Source organism: Physella acuta, unplaced genomic scaffold (assembly GCF_028476545.2).
Source record: "Physella acuta isolate Inbredline_101_S28 unplaced genomic scaffold, ASM2847654v3 ptg000217l, whole genome shotgun sequence".
NCBI lineage: Eukaryota > Metazoa > Mollusca > Gastropoda > Physidae > Physella > Physella acuta.
The window spans coordinates 398,668-416,795 of NW_026731736.1; the positions used below are offsets into that span (position 1 = coordinate 398,668).

Genomic DNA, 18,128 nt, shown 5'->3' on the forward strand with positions numbered 1-18,128 from the left:
CATGCACAAATATTACTAATTATTTTATTTTATTTTCAAAACTCATAAAAAATAGTATACTGTAAAAAAAAACCCACTTTAACAAACAGAATAAAAACACTCATCATTGAACAATGCGAGTAGGTGAGTTGTAAAGGACTATTCCATGTTTGCCACAGCCCAAGTGCAAACGTTTTTGAATATCTAAATGGGGAATGTTATTTAACACACAATGCATTCATCTACATTTCAGTATGCATTTATTTCACCCGAGTAACGTAGTATTGTAGTTATTAGCTTCCTACGATACTGGAGGGTGGGGTACGAGTATGGTGGAAGATAAGTCCGGTGTAAAACGAAGGACAGAAGTGACCGATAAGGTTATCAAACCGATACTCAAGCCAGTTATTCCGGGTTTGTCGTGTTGAGGGCTGCCTGGCTATGGGAGACACTTCCTGAGCCAGTGGTGTCCGTAAAGAAAAAAAGTTATTGGCTTCTAAAGTGGATTGGGATTGTCGTATAGTTATATTATTTGATAACTAACTTAATCATAGCAGAGCTAGCTAAAACACTTTTTGTGCGAAACATCTGTATGTTTTTATATGAATCAATATTAGTTCATATTAAACGCTATTTATTTCAAATAAAAAAGCAAATTTATTTATCTAATCCTTATCAAATACCAAAATATTGGGAAAATAATGCTAGTGGCTATTTAAAAACTGGGAAATGTTATAACTTGCAACTTTTGGCTCTTCCGTCTCAAAAGGTTGCCGACCCCTGGTATAGGGGCCTGTCGCATATGATTACTGTTTAGAACTATGCATATATTAAACAAAGGATTGCTTTGGATAGCTATCGTGCAGACGCGAAGTTACCTTTGTTAGCTTTAGCCGACGGCAGTTATCCATTCAATAATTTTTTTGATTACTAATTACATTATTCTGGCGAATCCAGTGTATGTTTTTGTATGAATAAATATTGTTTCATATTTAAAACAATTTATTTTAAACAACAAATCAAATTTATTCACCTAATCCTAATCACATTATATATATATATATATATATATATATATATATATATATATATATATATATATATATATATATATATATATGTATGTATGTATAATCGTAAACAAGTATACTATTGACATAAAAATGTTAGTGGCACTTTAAAAACCGGGTAATGATGATAATTTTAACTTTTGGCTCTTTCGTCTCAGAAGGTTGCCGACCCCTGGTCTAGTTAAGTCAACTACTATTTATTTAGCGGCCGGTTTTATCAGAGTACAGTTGAATATCGAGAATGCAACGATTATTAGAAAATCGGCTTTTAAACTTCAGAGAGAACAAAATGAAATATAGGTTTCTTGCATTTATAGATTGATTAATATTTCAAGCTAACAGTTGTCTATTTAAGCTATGAATCTAGCATTTATTCAAAATATCAATTGTTCGTAAATTTTATAATACATTTTCATAATCGTATTTAGTTAAATAGGAATATATGGTTTACGTTGTTTATTTTTGAGTGACAGATTTCCAAAAGATATAAAACATAAAATTCAAAGCCAAGATATAACTCGTCTCCCTTTACTGTCTTCTATATTGATAAATGGGAAGTAACCAAAAGAAAAATAAGAAAAGATTAATAACTTAAATTCTTAACAGTTCGTTGCGTCTTAACTTATTTAACAATGTTGTGATATATTTTATTATTTTTAAAAGACAGTAAACCTCTGATCTTTCATTGTTTATTCTAGTAGTGAAAAATTTTACTTAAAAGATAATATATAATATATAAAGAGGTAATTTGAGCACCATCTCTCCACATATACCACAAAATAACAAAAAAATATGTTTCAAATAAACGATATTAACATCCAGGGCCGTAGCGAGGGGGGGGGGGTGCGGACCGCACCGGGTGACACCATTTAGGGGGGTGACACCAAGGCAAAAAATAGCAAATAATATAGAGAAAAACTTGAGGGGGGGGGGGGGGAGTGCAAATCGAAAATGAAGGGGGGGGGGGTGCAAATCGAAAGTTTGAGGGGGGGGGTGCAAATTGAAAACTTGAAAGTTTGTCCCCGGGAAGGGTCGCAACGCCTCTGGGGGGACGACACCATTAAGTGCCGCACTGGGTGACACCCGACCTCGCTACGCCACTGTTAACATCTTAATATTAAGTCACCACACACAGAGAAAGTCTAACATTACTAACAAGAAAAACAAACATAAAACAGGTTTAATTTTTTCATTTATTTCTAAAATAAAGCGATGTTGAAAACATCGTTATAAAAATCACACAATGTATATAACTATATGAACATAAAAATAAAATCCTGAGTGATTCAGGGGAATAGAGGAAGAGAAAAAAGTCAAATAATATATATAGCTGTAAAGTCCTCAAAAGTCATTCTACACCTTGCATTTCTCCTGGGCCAAACAAAGAACGGCATACGGACATTTCCTTTATTATTTGAATTCTTACAAGTATAGATGTAAACCCTTCCGTCATATATTGGAATTTTAGCCAGCGTTAATACGAACTGATCTTTAAAATAATTGTATTCTCGCATGAGCGAATACGAATTGATACTTTAAAATATCTGCACCTATACGTCCTGTTGTTTTGGTTTTATAAAAATAAATTAGTTATAAGCAGTTTTTTTTGTATCATCCCAGTTCCCAGTCAGAATTTTCATATTTTTTTTTACTTTACTTAACATGTGACGTCATCTCATCCTGCGCATGCGCCATCACGTTGAGCTGCTGTCGTCTGACTTGGGATGTTGCACCTCTTGACTGTTGGATTTACGGGTGAACGCTTTTCTCTTCTGCTGCGCGGGTTTCTCCGCCTTTTTCGCCTTGGTATTTTTAACCGCCGTCTGCTTCCGTGCGGCCGGCACCGGTTTCTGCCGGCTCACGTCGGCCGCGCTGGTTTTTTTGCTTCCCGCCAAGGAGGCGCCGGTGACGACACGTCCGGCTTTCACGGCCTTGCTGGCGTCGTACACCCGGATGACCTTGACCTCCTTCTCCGTCACGGGGGTCCGGGCTGAGGAAAGGTACTCGTCGCTCCTGGCCACGTACGGGCCAACGAGTTGGTCGGGGGCCATCTCCGATGTGAAAAAATCTAAACCGCTCCACTGGGGTGTGGGGACTTTACGACACAGGATAAAATTCATCACTTGAACTGTCCGCCCCTTGAACTCGCGGTAAAAAAGAATCTAAAAAGGATGGGGAAAAAATGGGAATTAAAAGTTAGGTTAATTATACAGTGGTTTAATTATTAATTTTTTGTTAAGTGTAAAAACGCTACGCCCGAAGAAATAAATAAATAATAAAAAAAAAAAAAACGGGTGTAGTAAATAACTTTTGTATATCATATTTTAATATATTAGATGAAACGGTTGGAAGCTTAGTTTTTAGATTTAACTAAAACTGTTTGAAGCAAGGTTCTCCAATGTTTCTAACACCAGTGTCCTGATGTGTGTCAAGTGTCTTCACACACCAAGTTAACGAGGCTCTCAACACAGGCCCAGAAATGTGTTGGTTAAAGATGGCTGACGTCACGTTTTATTGTACTTGGTTGTATTTCAATGGGGGTACTTAGTGGATGTCAGGTGTATCTCAATGGGACTGTCAACATAGAGGGTACACCTCTTTAGGCCGGAGTGATGGGTTATCGTTGTGGTTATGGAGAGGTTTAAAAGACGATACTCAAGGTTACGGAAAAAGATAACGTGATCGTCACCTGCAGTGTTTCGTTCAGACATTTTTTTCTCCATGGACGGGGGGGGGGGGGGGGGGAACTGGTTAAAAGTATATATTTTCTTTATACATTATGAATATGCCGAGATCACAGAAACAGGTGAACTCTACTACTCTACTTCATATGCCCCATGGACTTGTCATGTTCAAAAAAGGGAAATTTACTTAAACATATATATTTTTCTTCTTTTTCGTCAGAAGAGATGCCTGAAAGAAACTCTAATCGTCTTATTAGTTTAGTAGTTACCCTTTCGTGTGTAAAAAAGTAAATTACAAAACGTAACTAGTATACTTATAAGACAGTGAGACACTCGTGTATAGAGTGAGTTGGCCGCAACAAAAGGAACACAGCCAAACAGAGGCGTAGCGACTCTTCCCGGCGCCCGGGGACAAACTTTCAATTTGGCGCCCCATCCCCCATTTATTTTTTACATATATTATATTTTTATATTTGTAATGCAAAACTGCAGCTAGAATGAGCTTTCAATATTTTTTTCAACCCATTTTGGCGCCCCTAGGGTCGGCGCCCGGGGACATATGTACCCCCCCCCCTTGCTACGCCTCTACTGCCAAAGGTGCAGATGTTCGGCTAGAGGACACGACTTTTTAAAAATTCAAATCAACAGAAAATAAAATTCACATTGATTAATCAAACCCATACATCACTGCATGGGAAGTATACATCAAATAAAACTATTTTAAGTTGAAAATCAGTGAATCTTCACAACAAGAACAAGAACTAAAGGCTTGCAAAGTCTCAAGTTCGGCTCAGGAACTTGTGCCCGTACGACGTCCCTGAGTCCACCCAGCTCTAAGTTAAGACTTGGCAACAAATCGCCCAAATTATCTCCTTATGTCGAGTTCACAGAAAGAGGCCAGCTCTACTTCATCTGCACCAATAGACTTTCAGGGACGAAAAGGTGATTCTACCATAGCTAGCATAGCCTGTCTTGCTCACTTCTTTCATAACACAATTGAGGGTAAACACGGTTTAAATGTCCTACTTATTTGCATGAACGTTTGTTACTTTACTTGATAAATATACTCTCCAAACCCTATGAGAAAATACAATTTAAAAAAAAAAACGACTCAAGTGTAACTTTACTTTTGTTGAGGGACTATTTATATGAAGAGAATAAACATGCTGAGATTTTGTTTTTTTTTATGCAAAGAATAATTTTTAAAAACTTATACCAAGGGATGTAACCGCTTAATTACCACATACAACCGCATTAACTTGATTATTTCCCTTTGCTTAAAACAACTTTAAAACAGTGCCTCTTGGATAGTGCTAAAATTATGTGAATTTTTATGTCGAATCGAGACGGTCGTGAATAGTCTCGAAATGGTGTAGGTCTAACATACGCAGAAAACATATCACCCTTTCCTTACCCTGGTGACAGAACGTTACCCTTACCCCAGTCTACGGAAAACATGCCCCCCCCCCCTTACCTTAGTCCACAGAAAACATGTCCCCCTTACCTCAGTCGACAGAAGTACTGGAACCACCAAGAGACTGAAGCTGTAGTACACCATCCACACTATGGTCTCGGCGTCGCTCCGGCTCAGCCGTGCGTAGGCGTTGTACTGAGCTGAATATGCCGTGTCTTCCGGCACTGGGGTGGGGGTGGTCGAGTTGTCAGTGCCGGTCCTGTTGGCCAGCACCTGCAAGTCTTTCAGTGACTTCTGCTCCCTCTGTTCCCTGAGTTCAAGTCTCGATTTTATGACTGGAAAAATATAAAACACAACAATCAATCCGTCTGCAGTCAGTTAACTTGACTTGATCGTCTTTACACCTTGTGAAGCATAGGGTCTCAACCATAACCTTCCATTTTGTCTGATCTGCGGCTGTTAATTTTACAAACTCCGAAGACCAGAGGCATAGCAACCTTTCCCGGCGCCCGGGGACAAGCTTTCAATTTGGCACCCCCCCCCCATCCCATCCCGGGGACAAACTTTCAATGTGGCGCCCCCCCCCCCCCATATATTTTTTTTTACATTTATAATGCAAAACTGCAGCTGAAAGTAGCTTTTAAATTATTTTTTCAACCCACTTTGGCGCCCCCTAGGGTCGGCGCCCGGTGACATATGTACACCCCCCCCCCCCATCGCTACGCCTCTGCCCAAGACATCCCGGCTGTCTTTAGTTCTTCAAGAAGACAGTGAGTAAACGGATTACATAATTTTTTAAAAAAAATGACTTTTTAAAAAACTGTGCTTAAAATTGATTTAAAACTTGTCGGTCAAAAATATGATAAAGTGTTTACAAAAAAAAATATGCTGTTAGAAAGATGCATTTCTTTTCTATTCTGAAAACGGAAAATTGAGAATAAAGGAGTTTTATTTTTTTCAACTCGGCGACGGATTTAAAATTCGGGACAGTGCGTGATGGTAACTAGTGTTCCAGACTACGAACACCAGTGGCGTAGCCATGATCGTCTCAAGGGGGGGTTCCAATTTTTACCCGGGGACAAACTTTCGATTTGCACCCCCGCCCTCAAACTTTCGATTTGCACCCCTCCCTCAAACTTTCGATTTGCACCCCCCCCCTCATACTTTTTATATATACCGAGGGGTCTATGTGGGGGTTATGACCCCCCCCCCCCCCTAACCCCCCCTGCCTACGCCACTGACGAACACACAAAGGTAATAATAGGATAACGTTGACTGGCTATGACTTCCCGGGAAACGAACACCTCATGCTACAAATGCACCAGCTTACAAACGCTACTCTTTCACACACCCCGACTTACGAACAACTGGCTTTAATAATACCTCGATGTACGAATTTCGTATTACAAAAATCTCACTTAATGAATACCTCCTTCTACGTAACAAACCAGAGTTCACTATGAACGCTCCAGACTTCGAACACTCTTGTTTACGAACATTCCAGGTCATGAACAATCAGAGCTACGAACATTCATGACTACGATCACTGCGGCATACATACACTCCCCTTTCGTAACTAGAGTTGCCGGTTAGCTTAGTATTACAAAAAAATCACTTTAAAAATGTAACAATATCATAAAGAACAAATTCTTACACGGGCCAACACAAATAAAGAATGTAACAATAAAGAACAAATTCTTACATGGGTTAACACAAATAAAATATGTAACAACATCATAAAGAACAAATTCTTACATGGACCAACACAAATAAAAACCCCTACAGGGCCACACATGAGCACAAACAGCAAACCCAACCACGTGAGGGTTTTGATGAACTTGAAGTGGAGGGTTGCCTTGATCTCGATGAAGAGGGCGTTGTAGTGGTTGAGCGCCTCCACGCCCGACCTGAGCACCAGCCGGAAGCGCCCCACCTGCACCATCAGGAACATCAGGGAGAAGATGACGGCGACGCAGGGGAGAAGGGAGAAACCAATGGCCACCAGCTTGTACCACCTGTGATCTAGAGAGAGAGAAATGTTTAGCTAGTTTGGACCACTTGTGATCTATAGCGAGAGAAATGTTTGGATTTCTCGTGATCTATAGAGAGAGAAATGTTTAACTAGTTTGGATCACTTGATATCTATAGAGAGATAAATGTTTGTACCACATGTGATCTATATAGAGAGAAATATTTGTACCACACGTGATCTAGAGAGAGAGAAATGTTTAGATAGTTTGGACCACTTGTGATCTATAGAGAGAGAAATGTTTGTACCACATGTGATCTATAGAGATAAAAATGTGTAACTAGTTTGGATCACTTGATATCTATAGAGAGATAAATGTTTGGACCACATGTGATCTATATAGAGAGAAATATTTGTACCACACGTGATCTAGAGAGAGAGAAATGTTTAGATAGTTTGGACCACTTGTGATCTATAGAGAGAGAAATGTTTGTACCACATGTGATCTATAGAGATAAAAATGTTTAACAAGTTTGGATCACTTGATATCTATAGAGAGATAAATGTTTGGACCACATAAGATCTATAGAGAGAGAAATATTTGTACCACATGTGATCTATAGAGATAAAAATGTTTAACTAGTTTGGACCACTTGTGATCTACGTGTGATCTACACAGTGTTTCTTCGAGAAATTTTCTGGGGGGGGGGGGGGGAATTAAAATTTCTTTCTTACGGCGAAACCCTCCCGAAGAGATGCCTGGAAGAAACTCAGGATCTAAACAAAGAGAAATGATTAACTAGTTTGGACCACTTGTGATCTATAGAGGGAGAAATGTTTGTACCACAAGTGATCTATAAAAAGAGAAATGTTTTACTAGTTTGGACCACTTGTGATCTATAGAGAGAGAAATGTTGGGACCACAAGTTATCTATATAGAAAAAATGTTTTACTAGTTTGGATCTATAGAGAGAGAAATGTTTGTACCACATGTGATCTATAAAGAGAGAAATGTTTGGGACCACGTGTGATCTAGAGAGAGAAATGATTAACTAGTTTGTACCATTTGTGATCTATAGAGAGAGAAATGTTTGTACCACTTGTGATCTAGAGAGAGAGAAATGTTTAACTAGTTTGGACCACATGTGATCTATATAGAGAGAAATGTTTTAAAAGGCATATGGATTACATGGTCATATGGTCAACATTAGGCATACATGTAGTGGTTTAGGGTTTATATTGTTATAATACTAGTTGAGAGGGGGGGGGGGGTCGCATACATGACATGCCTTACCTATCCTATTATGTCTAGAGAACGGGGTCATATATGAACCATTTTAAATAAAGGTAGGGCCATACCTATCCTACAGTCAGTGCTGGCGCCAGGTTATTTAGTGCCCTAGGCAAAATTTAATAAAACGTCCCTTTCCACACACATTAATTACTAAAGCATACGAAAACAATTTATGAAAAGTGACATACTAAGAATTAATTCATCATCAATTGCATACACGTTATAAGTAACCATCAAATTCAAATTTTACTTGCCTCCTTCGTCGCAAAAGTTTGTACTAATTCTTTCAATTCCAGTTTGCAAGTGCAATCACATTCTATAGAAATCGTTGCTAAGTCCACTTTGTACTTTACGACATAGCCCATCCCCCCCCCCCTCACTTTAGAAAATTTCAAGTGCTCCCCCCCCCCCCCTTCCCGGGAGAAATAAGTCTGGAAAAAAAACATTTTAAAAACCCAGCTGCTGATGTATTTGTTTTTCAACTTGATAAAGCAAGAAAACCTCCCAAAGGTGCAAGAATTTGAAATTAATGTAAACTAAAGCAGCGAAATATCTCCCATTTTCAAAAATCCAACCATTTTATTCAAGGGAAATAACTTTCATAAGAATAGCTAAACTAACCAAGTGTAACTAAGACTTGCTAGAAAAACACGATAAAACGATTCAAATTTTATTACTTAATATTTATAAGAAATCTTTTATTTTACCTATGCAATTTTGTCAACATAATATATATTTACCAATTGACTACTAAACTGTAAGTTTTGCTTGAAAGTCTAAACACGGTAGCTTTATTATAACATACTTATAGACAATCTTGATGGCATTCATTTGTATTTACTTCTGATTGCTGACAATTACAATTAAATAATTTTTGGGACCTTATGAATCAAATACAATTTGTATATGCTGATGAATTTATTTCTATTTGAAAATAAAAGTATTAAAAAAAAAAAAAAATGAATCAAATATCACAGAAATAGAAATCTTAACACCTATCTACAACACACTAACAATAACAATTTACTTTTTAGTAGGCTAAATGTTTTTTTATAATCATTCATATTTTATGCTTTCAGTGTAACTGTAAGTGACATTGTATCAACCTTATTTAACTTCTGTAAAGAAATGTAAACAATAAGACTTTACTTGCTTGTAACATTGAAACATTAGTTATTTTTTTAAATTTATTTTATTTTTTTATGTACCACTGAAAATGTGACATTCTGGCTGATTAAAAAAACCTTACTCTAAAATATAATAATTATTTCTTGTTACATGTACTTTCTATTCAAGAAAAATCTCTATAAAAATGACTAAAATACGGTTTAAGTCAATCTTTGAATGGCACGGTTTTGTTTCAGTGTTTCTTGACGACCAGCCAGTTGGCTCTCCACTTTGTCAGCAAGTCCTGGGTTGGTAAAATATTCTGCAGCAAATTCTCTAATGCTTTCTGGTCGCTTTGTGAGGACATCACTTAAAAATCCAGCAATCAAACACTCTACTTCAGGGTGATCTCTTAAATATTAAATATTTAAAAATTTTCATTGCCGATTCTTGTTTTCACCTTAAATTGATTAAGGTCCGCTTGCTGAGCATGACTTAAACCACCAAGATCATCATGTCCACCTAAATCATTACTATTACAATAGGGCAGGTATATTTAATGTGTTACACTGGAGAGTGAGACAGACTCCACAGAATCTCATGTTATTGACTTGAAAAATTTGCTTCTGTGCATTGAATGTCATTTATATCTGTTGTATACTTTAATTTGTTAGGTGATGGTGTTTAAGTGACTGCTTCTCTCTCTTCTTCCCCAATGAGCCATACAAAAATTAATTTAAGTTTGTTTTAAGTACTGGTATAAAAATACTTTTACTTCGAATAGTCTTATAATTCCTTACAATAAGGACATCCTAATTTATTCTTCACATTAGCATAGTAACTTTTAGCTCATCCATTCATAATTTTATTATCATCTTTATTTGTTATTGAATGTTGTCTTTAATTAAGATTATGCATTGATAATGACAAAAATATTTTTTGTGTTAAACATTAAACACTTAAAATCTAAAAAAAAAAAAAAAAAAAAAAAAAAAAAAAAAAAAAAAAAAAAACTTATGAATCAAATATGTGAACTGATTAGTTAAGACATTGCCATAATTTTTGTTTAATCTAAAATTTATAATTTGAAAAAAAAAATTACGGTTACATGCAACCTATATAATATTATATATTAATACTTTAAGAGTGGTAATATAGATTCCTAAAAAACTAAAGATTATTCAGTTATAGAACGCCTACCTTTCTACGCAGTGTGTTCCGTCTTGAATTGAAATTATCTGACTTACGATAAACTCGACTACTCGATATACTCTGCTACATTCACAACACATATCAAACTTCGATACCTAAACAAAACTAGATTCGATGCTCCAGAACTACGACACCACCTCGATTGACTTCACCAAACTCTACAAGCGATACCCCCAATCAACAAAGATTTAACTGGACCTACTACTTCACGATAACAGTCAACACTCTTCGATACCTGAATACCGCAAGGCTCGATATTCCCGAACTCCAGAACTACGATATCTTTACAAAACTCTATACACCAGAACAGATTTATAAATCAAAGGCAGAGAAAACAAGACTTACAAGCCATATTAAAAACCAAAATCATGTGTGTTGGAACGCCCCGTCATGCGCTGGAGCGATCAATCAGTCAACATTAAAATTAGATAACGTTTGAAATGTCCGATATGTAAATTACGGACTGATTTAATCGTTTTCTACATCAATTAAGTGACACCAAACTAAAAAGGTAAAGCGACTGGTAAAAAAGGGAGGTGGGGTTGTATTCTCACCATCGCGAATAAATATATCCCTATTTAGGCCTAATTTGTGGGTGGGGGCGTAAAATTAATAGTCCGTCCTGGGCGCCGAAATAGATCGCTACTCCATAGTATATTACCATCCTTAGTTTATAAAAGATAATCAAAGATTTTAATTATTAGGTACTTTTTTGATAATAGCGATTAAACCTTTTTGCGCCCCCCCCCCCCCTAGGGAAGGCGCCCTAGGCGACCGCCTAGTTCGCCTTATAGGTAGAGCCGGCCCTGCCTACAATGTCTACAGGACAGAGTCCTATCAGTACAGATATTATTGTAGGACGGGTCCTACCTACTTCACCATTTATAAATGACGAATTCTACAGCCCCCCTCTCCGGGACGAGTTTTACATGGTCCACTGTTATACAGAAGGGACCTACCTACTTCACTATCTATACAAGACAGGTCCTACCTCCTCAATCATTTATAAAGGACGGGTCCAACACCCCCTTCCATTTATAGATTAAGGGTTCTCCCAAACTATTTATACAGGACGGGTCCTACACCCCACTACTTATACAGAACATGCCCTACACCCCACTACTTACACAGGACGGGTCCTACCTGTCCCCCTTTCGTTGTCCCACCACGGCATACAGATGGGGTCCTGCTTGTAGGTTAGGACCAGCTCCTCTCCGTGAATACACAACAGTCCCCCTCCTGCGTACACCATAGACGCCGTGATGATCAAGTAGGCAATCTTTCGGCAAGACTTGCGCCACACTGCCTGAAATATATGTGATAACACAACAAGTAGGCAATCTTTCGGCAAGATTTGCGCCACACGGCCTGAAATATATGTGATAACACAAGTAGGCAATCTTTCGGCAAGATTTACGCCACACCGCCTAAAAAACATATGTGATAACACAAGTAGGCAATCTTTCGGCAAGATTTACGCCACACTGACTGAAACATGTGATAACACAACAAAGTAGGAAATCTTTCGGCAAGATTTACGCCACACCGCCTAAAACATATGTGATAACACAAGTAGGCAATCTTTCGGCAAGATTTACGCCACACCGCCTAAAAAACATCTATATATATAATTCTCTTCTGGGAGACGCTAGAAAACAAGCTGTAAGCGCGCTCCCTACCACCCCACCCTTACATGGTCTGTAGGGTAGGGGTTGGGGGAAAGGAGGGTGGGGGTAGTATCGTTCTTAACGACCGACTGATAGTGTTTTGAAGCAAATATTTTCAGTGGCAGCATTGGTACTGTCGAATTCACAAATTACTGAAAAGTAGAAAATAAAACAACTAAATTGCGGTGTATGATATGCCGCGGGTCGGCTCGTATGTGATAACACAAGTAGGCAATCTTTTGGCAAGATTTGCGCCACACTAATTTCCATAACAAAAAAAAATTACCATAACAACAGCGGTTACCATAACAACAGCGGTTGCCATAGCGAAGGTTTAAAAAAACGTTATTTTATCAAAACAAAAGTATATAACATCACTCGTAAATTTTTATTTAAAAAAATACTTGTATCATATTAATGAATCGTGTCGGTGTTCTTCTCTGTTTGTGCATATTGTGTATTTATATGTGTGTAAGTGTGTGTAACAATGTGTTGTATATCAGAGCAGACACGGAAGGGGTGGGGGTGCGAAGGATTTAACGGGTAATATTACTTGTGTAGTCTACGTAAAATTTAATAACTTCATATTACACATATGATAGGGATGTGTTAAACAATGCGTATCAGATCCGTGCGAACGTACTGTTGTGTCTTCTTCTTCGTTCTTAATTTTTAGTGTTGGGAGGAATCGAGGGTTTGAACTCGAGACTTTTTTCGAATTTATCAACCATGAGCTTTGCCGACTCGTCATGCTTCCAACACAATTAAGGATTACGTGTCAACTGGTTATGCGCCATTGAGGCCATTGACTCCGATTTCAGCCTGCTTTTCTTTTGGGATTTACTTCCATAGCCTTTGTCCAACCAAGAACAAACTACAAGGCAGCAGTTGTTTAATTTTGGAGTTGTCTCTCCTAGAAGAGTGGCTGTCCCAAGCTAACGTCTGCCCGAGGGTTCGAACTCGAGACTTTTCGGTTTAGCAACCATGAGCTTTACCGACTCGACCACGCCGACCCCTTTGTGTTAAATGATGCTTATCAGATGCTTACCCACACAGATTCCGGTCTGCCTATAGTTACCGCCCTTTCTAAGATCATCAAGATGAGCAGGTTGGAGGTTGATATCATGGCACTGTTGTGGGCCCACAGAAGGAGGAAGCACGAATACAGCTAGGGGAGACAACGCGAAATGTACAGAATTAAATAAAGCAAGAAATATTCCAAACAGCTTTCTGATCTACACTAATTTATTTTTAGCATGCTTATATTATTACATTCTCGATCATGGTTATTAAACTGTGTGTGGTTCTAAAAAAAAAAACTTTTATATTTGTTGAGAAACGAAGTTTTGTATATTTTTGTGAAAAACAATGACAAATTAAAGGGAAACAATTTAGTAATTCTAAATCCTTGATTATTTTACAGAGTTATTTCCCTTGCACCGACTTTTAATTAATCCTACGTTATGTTGAAATTTTTTATATTTTTTTATTTATTATTAAGAGTAAAATAAAAATGCTTTAAATATTTAAAAACAAAAGGGGAAAAAAATCAGCAAAATGCTTTCGAATTCGATTCTAAGTACAATGCACTCAAGAAATTAAAAACTGTAATGAAAAAAGCTGTGAGCCAGAGAAGCGCAGTAGCGAAAAGATGCTCTACCCCTCGACCACTCACTCACCTGTGATACATTCAGGTGGAAGCCCACGAACTGGACCAGCCAGACGTACCAGGGGCCGGTCAGGATCAGGATGAGATGGCACCTCAGGTATATCAGCATGCAGGGCTGTGTGATGAGGTTACGCAGGAAGATGGACTGCAACAGAGACAACAGGTTGCTGTTGTGTCTTCTCTAGCAGGTAACGGTGGTGCTAGCTGCTAACTTACATTGTTATCTCATATATATATATATACTAGCTGCATCCAGTGCTCCGCCACGGTAAATCTTTTTTAAATGAACCAATTTGGGAACAGAACAAAACTAAACACAACACAAACGAACGCAAAAAAAAAAAACAAAAAAAAAAAAAAAAACGAAAAAACAAACACAACACTCATAACATAAACACAATTTAAATGCAATCATAAAGGCATATTGCTCACAGTATAGCCCGTAGCGCCAAATCGCGCCCTTTCCGGTGATTTGCACCCCCCTCAAACTTTCGATTTGCACCCCTGTCCCCCCCCCCCCGCCCTAAAACTTTCGATTTCCACCCCCCCCCCCCCCTCGCAAATTTTTTCCAACCCAATTTGGCGCCCCCTAAGGTCGGCACCCGGGGACATATGCCCTCCCCTCGCTACGTCTCTCCTATAAAACCCCTAGCTTGTCCTCAAACCGAAAGATAGAATAATAATTAGTAAACAGTATAAATAATAGGCAGTATTTAAAATATCCGTGTTTTACCTACAATATTTCACTTTATCCATTCACGCATTTTTTTTCCAGTACTTTAAATTTTAAAAATTTACAATAGAGTTTCATAACTAAAACCATTGCGCACCTAATGAACGTGATGACGCGTCTATAATAGTGCTGAATAGTTGATTAAAAATTATAAGTAATAAACAGAAGGGCCTACATTCAGTGAATAAAATAAATAAAAAATTGCCTTTTATCAATCCATGCTAATTATAATTTTCTAACAATAATTTCCTCTTACACATCCACATAATTTGCATTCACATTTTGCTAATTATATTATTGCAACACTATTTCCTTCTATGACGAACGTATATTTGCTTTCACATTTTTTATTAGCGTGAGTTTAATGTATTTTTAAATTACCTCCTTTGTCAAAATTAGAAAAGAGTTAAATTCATTTGATTTTTCTAACCTACAGTTATTATGTTATTAAAATGTATCCACTTTTTCTAGGAATATTAACGAAAACTATATTTGACATTGATCCTTTTAATATGTTTTAGCAATGTGCGTGTATTTAATATTCTCTTTACGTTATGCAAAATTGTACAGTGGAAATTATAAAATAGCTCTATGCCGCTATATAAACAAACCCTACTCTAATACTTATAATAAGACACTGCGGTGCACTGAAAAGCACAGCATGGTGCGTAGTTTACTTTTATAGTCCCAAAATCTATAGCGATGACGGACGGACGGACGGAAGGAAGGAAGGAAGGACAGACACAGCCCGCTTATATTATAGATATATATAGATATATATATATATATATATATATATATATATATATATATATATATATATATATATATATATATATATATATATATATATATATATATATATATCAAATAAAAGTTTATCCTAACTTTCATGAGTGTATATTTCTTTTGGGGAGTTCATTAAGAGAAAAACAACAATATATATTACAATCAAGAACCAAATGAAGAAAGAAACATATCAATAATTGACATTACGTTTGTTGGCTGATTACTTGACTTACCTGAAAGACCCATTTGGAGAAACAGACACCCGAAAGACCCATATGGAGAAACTGACTTACCTGAAAAACCTATATGAAGAAACTGACTTACCCTAAAGACCCATAAGGCGAAACAAATGAGCGAGACGGTGAGCACCATGTAGAAGGGCATGTAGATGGACATCACGAGGTTGACCGTCTGACCCAGCCCCAGGGGGTTGGCGTAAAGCGCCTGCAGGTAGAATCTGACCCCCGGGTCTGCTGTAGTCTTTTCCTCCAGGGGAAGGTACACGTCTACCTGGTAGCGGGCCATCGTGACCCAGCTAGGCGGTCAGCTCCTGGGATCAGAGAGTTGATAGGATGAGAACAATGTTCCCTCTAAGCTGCGCGGTTGCGCGGCCGCGCAGAAGTTGTGAGCGTCCGCGCAGTGATTTTGTAAGATAAATATATCCGTGTATAAGACTTTTAGGACAGCACGCACAGAAAATACATTTTGCACGCTAGATTTTCTCCCTTAGAGGGAACGTTGGATGAGAATATTTGGCAAAGTCCCACATCTCACGATGGCACGTTGTAAAAGAAAAAGTAAAGTTCTTCTTCTTCTTCGTTCTTAATTATTAGTGTTGAAGGGGATCGAAATTTATCTGCCAGTGGGTTTGAACTCGACACTTTGTTCGAATTTATAAACCATGAGCTTTTTGCCGACTCGACCACGCCTCCATTACAATTAAGCGTTACGTGTCAACTGGTTATGCGCCATTGAGGCCACTGAGTCCGACTTCAGTCTGCTTTTCTTTTTTGGATTTGCTTCCATAGCCTTTGTCCAACCAAGAACAAACTACAAGGCAGCAGTTGTTTAATTTTGGAGTTGTCTCTCCTAGAAGAGTGGCTATCCCCAGCTAACGAGCCACATCTGCCCGAGGGTTCGAATCGAACTCGAGACTTTTCGGTTTAGCAACCATGAGCTTTACCGACTCGACCACGCCGACCCCTAGTAAAGTTCGATTTCAAACCTGACGGTCTATGGTGCAAGTGAAGTAGAGTTAACCTGTTTTTTTTGTGTGACCTCAACGTATGAAGAGATAGTGTGATCAGCACTATGCCCATCCGCCTTAACTTTCCCTTAAATGTGAGTTAGGTACCCATCAGAGCTGGGTGGACTCCGGGACTGACTTGAACCGGGATTCGAACTCGAGACTTTAGGGTCAGCAGTCTAGTGCTCTACCGCTAGGACACTCCGTCCCAAGGTTGTACATTGGAGGAAAATGTCAATATGCGGTTGTGACATATTGTCAACTTGAAAATATTTAACAGTGTCAGATTTCAGCTAACTGAATTGGACTTTTGTTTATTATTATCATATTTTTGCGGCGCCGACTAAAACGCAAATGTCTTTTACTCGTTTTATTAAATTTAATTTAAAAGAAAAACTATTGAGTCAGCATTGTGCACTATGTTGGCTAGCAAAGTTTTGACAAATGATGCTTACATCTAGGGCTGTCTAGAGTCGAGTCTAGTCTAGATTCTAGACAAGTCTAGACGCGTAACTAAAGTAGTCATAGTAAACATAACTGAATAATAAATTTAAAAGCTACATATTTGTACCGAATAAATTAGCAATCCCCTGTGGCCTTTACTATAAAACGCTACACTGACTAGCATTGTATGATAAGAACCATCCATCTTGATGTGTCTGTGGCGCTAGAACCATTTTGTAATGTAGAACTGCGGCCATTGATCATGTTGATACAAACAACCACACAGGAATGGAACAGCGCGAACGAATGCGTCCCAGAGGAAATTCCCGGACGCGCCGTGTGTAAGTGTAAAATTTTGAAGACTAATAGATTTTGGTTGTTATTTATTCTCCTATCTAACTTATACTGATGTTAAGTCTAATATTGTGACAATTAAAACATTAAAAGTTTTCTTTTAGCGATTTTATTAGTTAATATTACTTCGCAACAATTTAGTTTTTTTTTTAACTATCATATTTTTTACAAGATTAAAAGTCATGGAATTCGTTCATTATTTGTAATCCAACGCTGATTTTTTTTTTTGGCTGTTATCAAAAACTGATATTTCATTAAGTTGTAGTATTTTTTTTCCAATTTGTATAGTTTGTTTATTTTGTAAGCTATGTTGTTAGGAATTCGAAAAATTGTACTTCGGAATTTTTTTTTCCCCACATCGTTACGGGAAAAAAAGAGATTTTAAAATTTTTACTTTTTAAAATTTACGAATCACAAATAACGCAAAATAAAATATTTTTATAACGGTATCGAAAGCATTGTGCGCTCCCATACCACACACCCATACACCGCTTCCA

General features: G+C 37.7%; 1 protein-coding gene across 2 annotated transcripts; it reads right to left on the minus strand.

The window, feature by feature from the left end:
* Window positions 1-2,277: 2,277 nt before the first annotated feature.
* Window positions 2,278-17,547, minus strand: LOC131937666 (uncharacterized). 2 transcript variants are annotated; one of them, XM_059295259.1, is made up of 8 exons: window positions 17,456-17,547; window positions 15,912-16,137; window positions 14,076-14,210; window positions 13,445-13,564; window positions 11,873-12,035; window positions 6,903-7,169; window positions 5,238-5,482; window positions 2,278-3,211 (listed from the first exon to the last, which is right to left on the minus strand). In XM_059295259.1, exons 2-8 carry the CDS (start codon window positions 16,110-16,112, stop codon window positions 2,744-2,746), a joined length of 1,599 nt encoding a protein of 532 aa, XP_059151242.1. In that variant the 5' UTR covers window positions 16,113-16,137; window positions 17,456-17,547; the 3' UTR covers window positions 2,278-2,743. The 2 variants fall into 2 exon arrangements, with proteins under 2 accessions (XP_059151242.1, XP_059151241.1); XM_059295258.1 differs by having other exon boundaries at window positions 17,405-17,547.
* Between the last annotated feature and the right edge of the window lie 581 nt (window positions 17,548-18,128).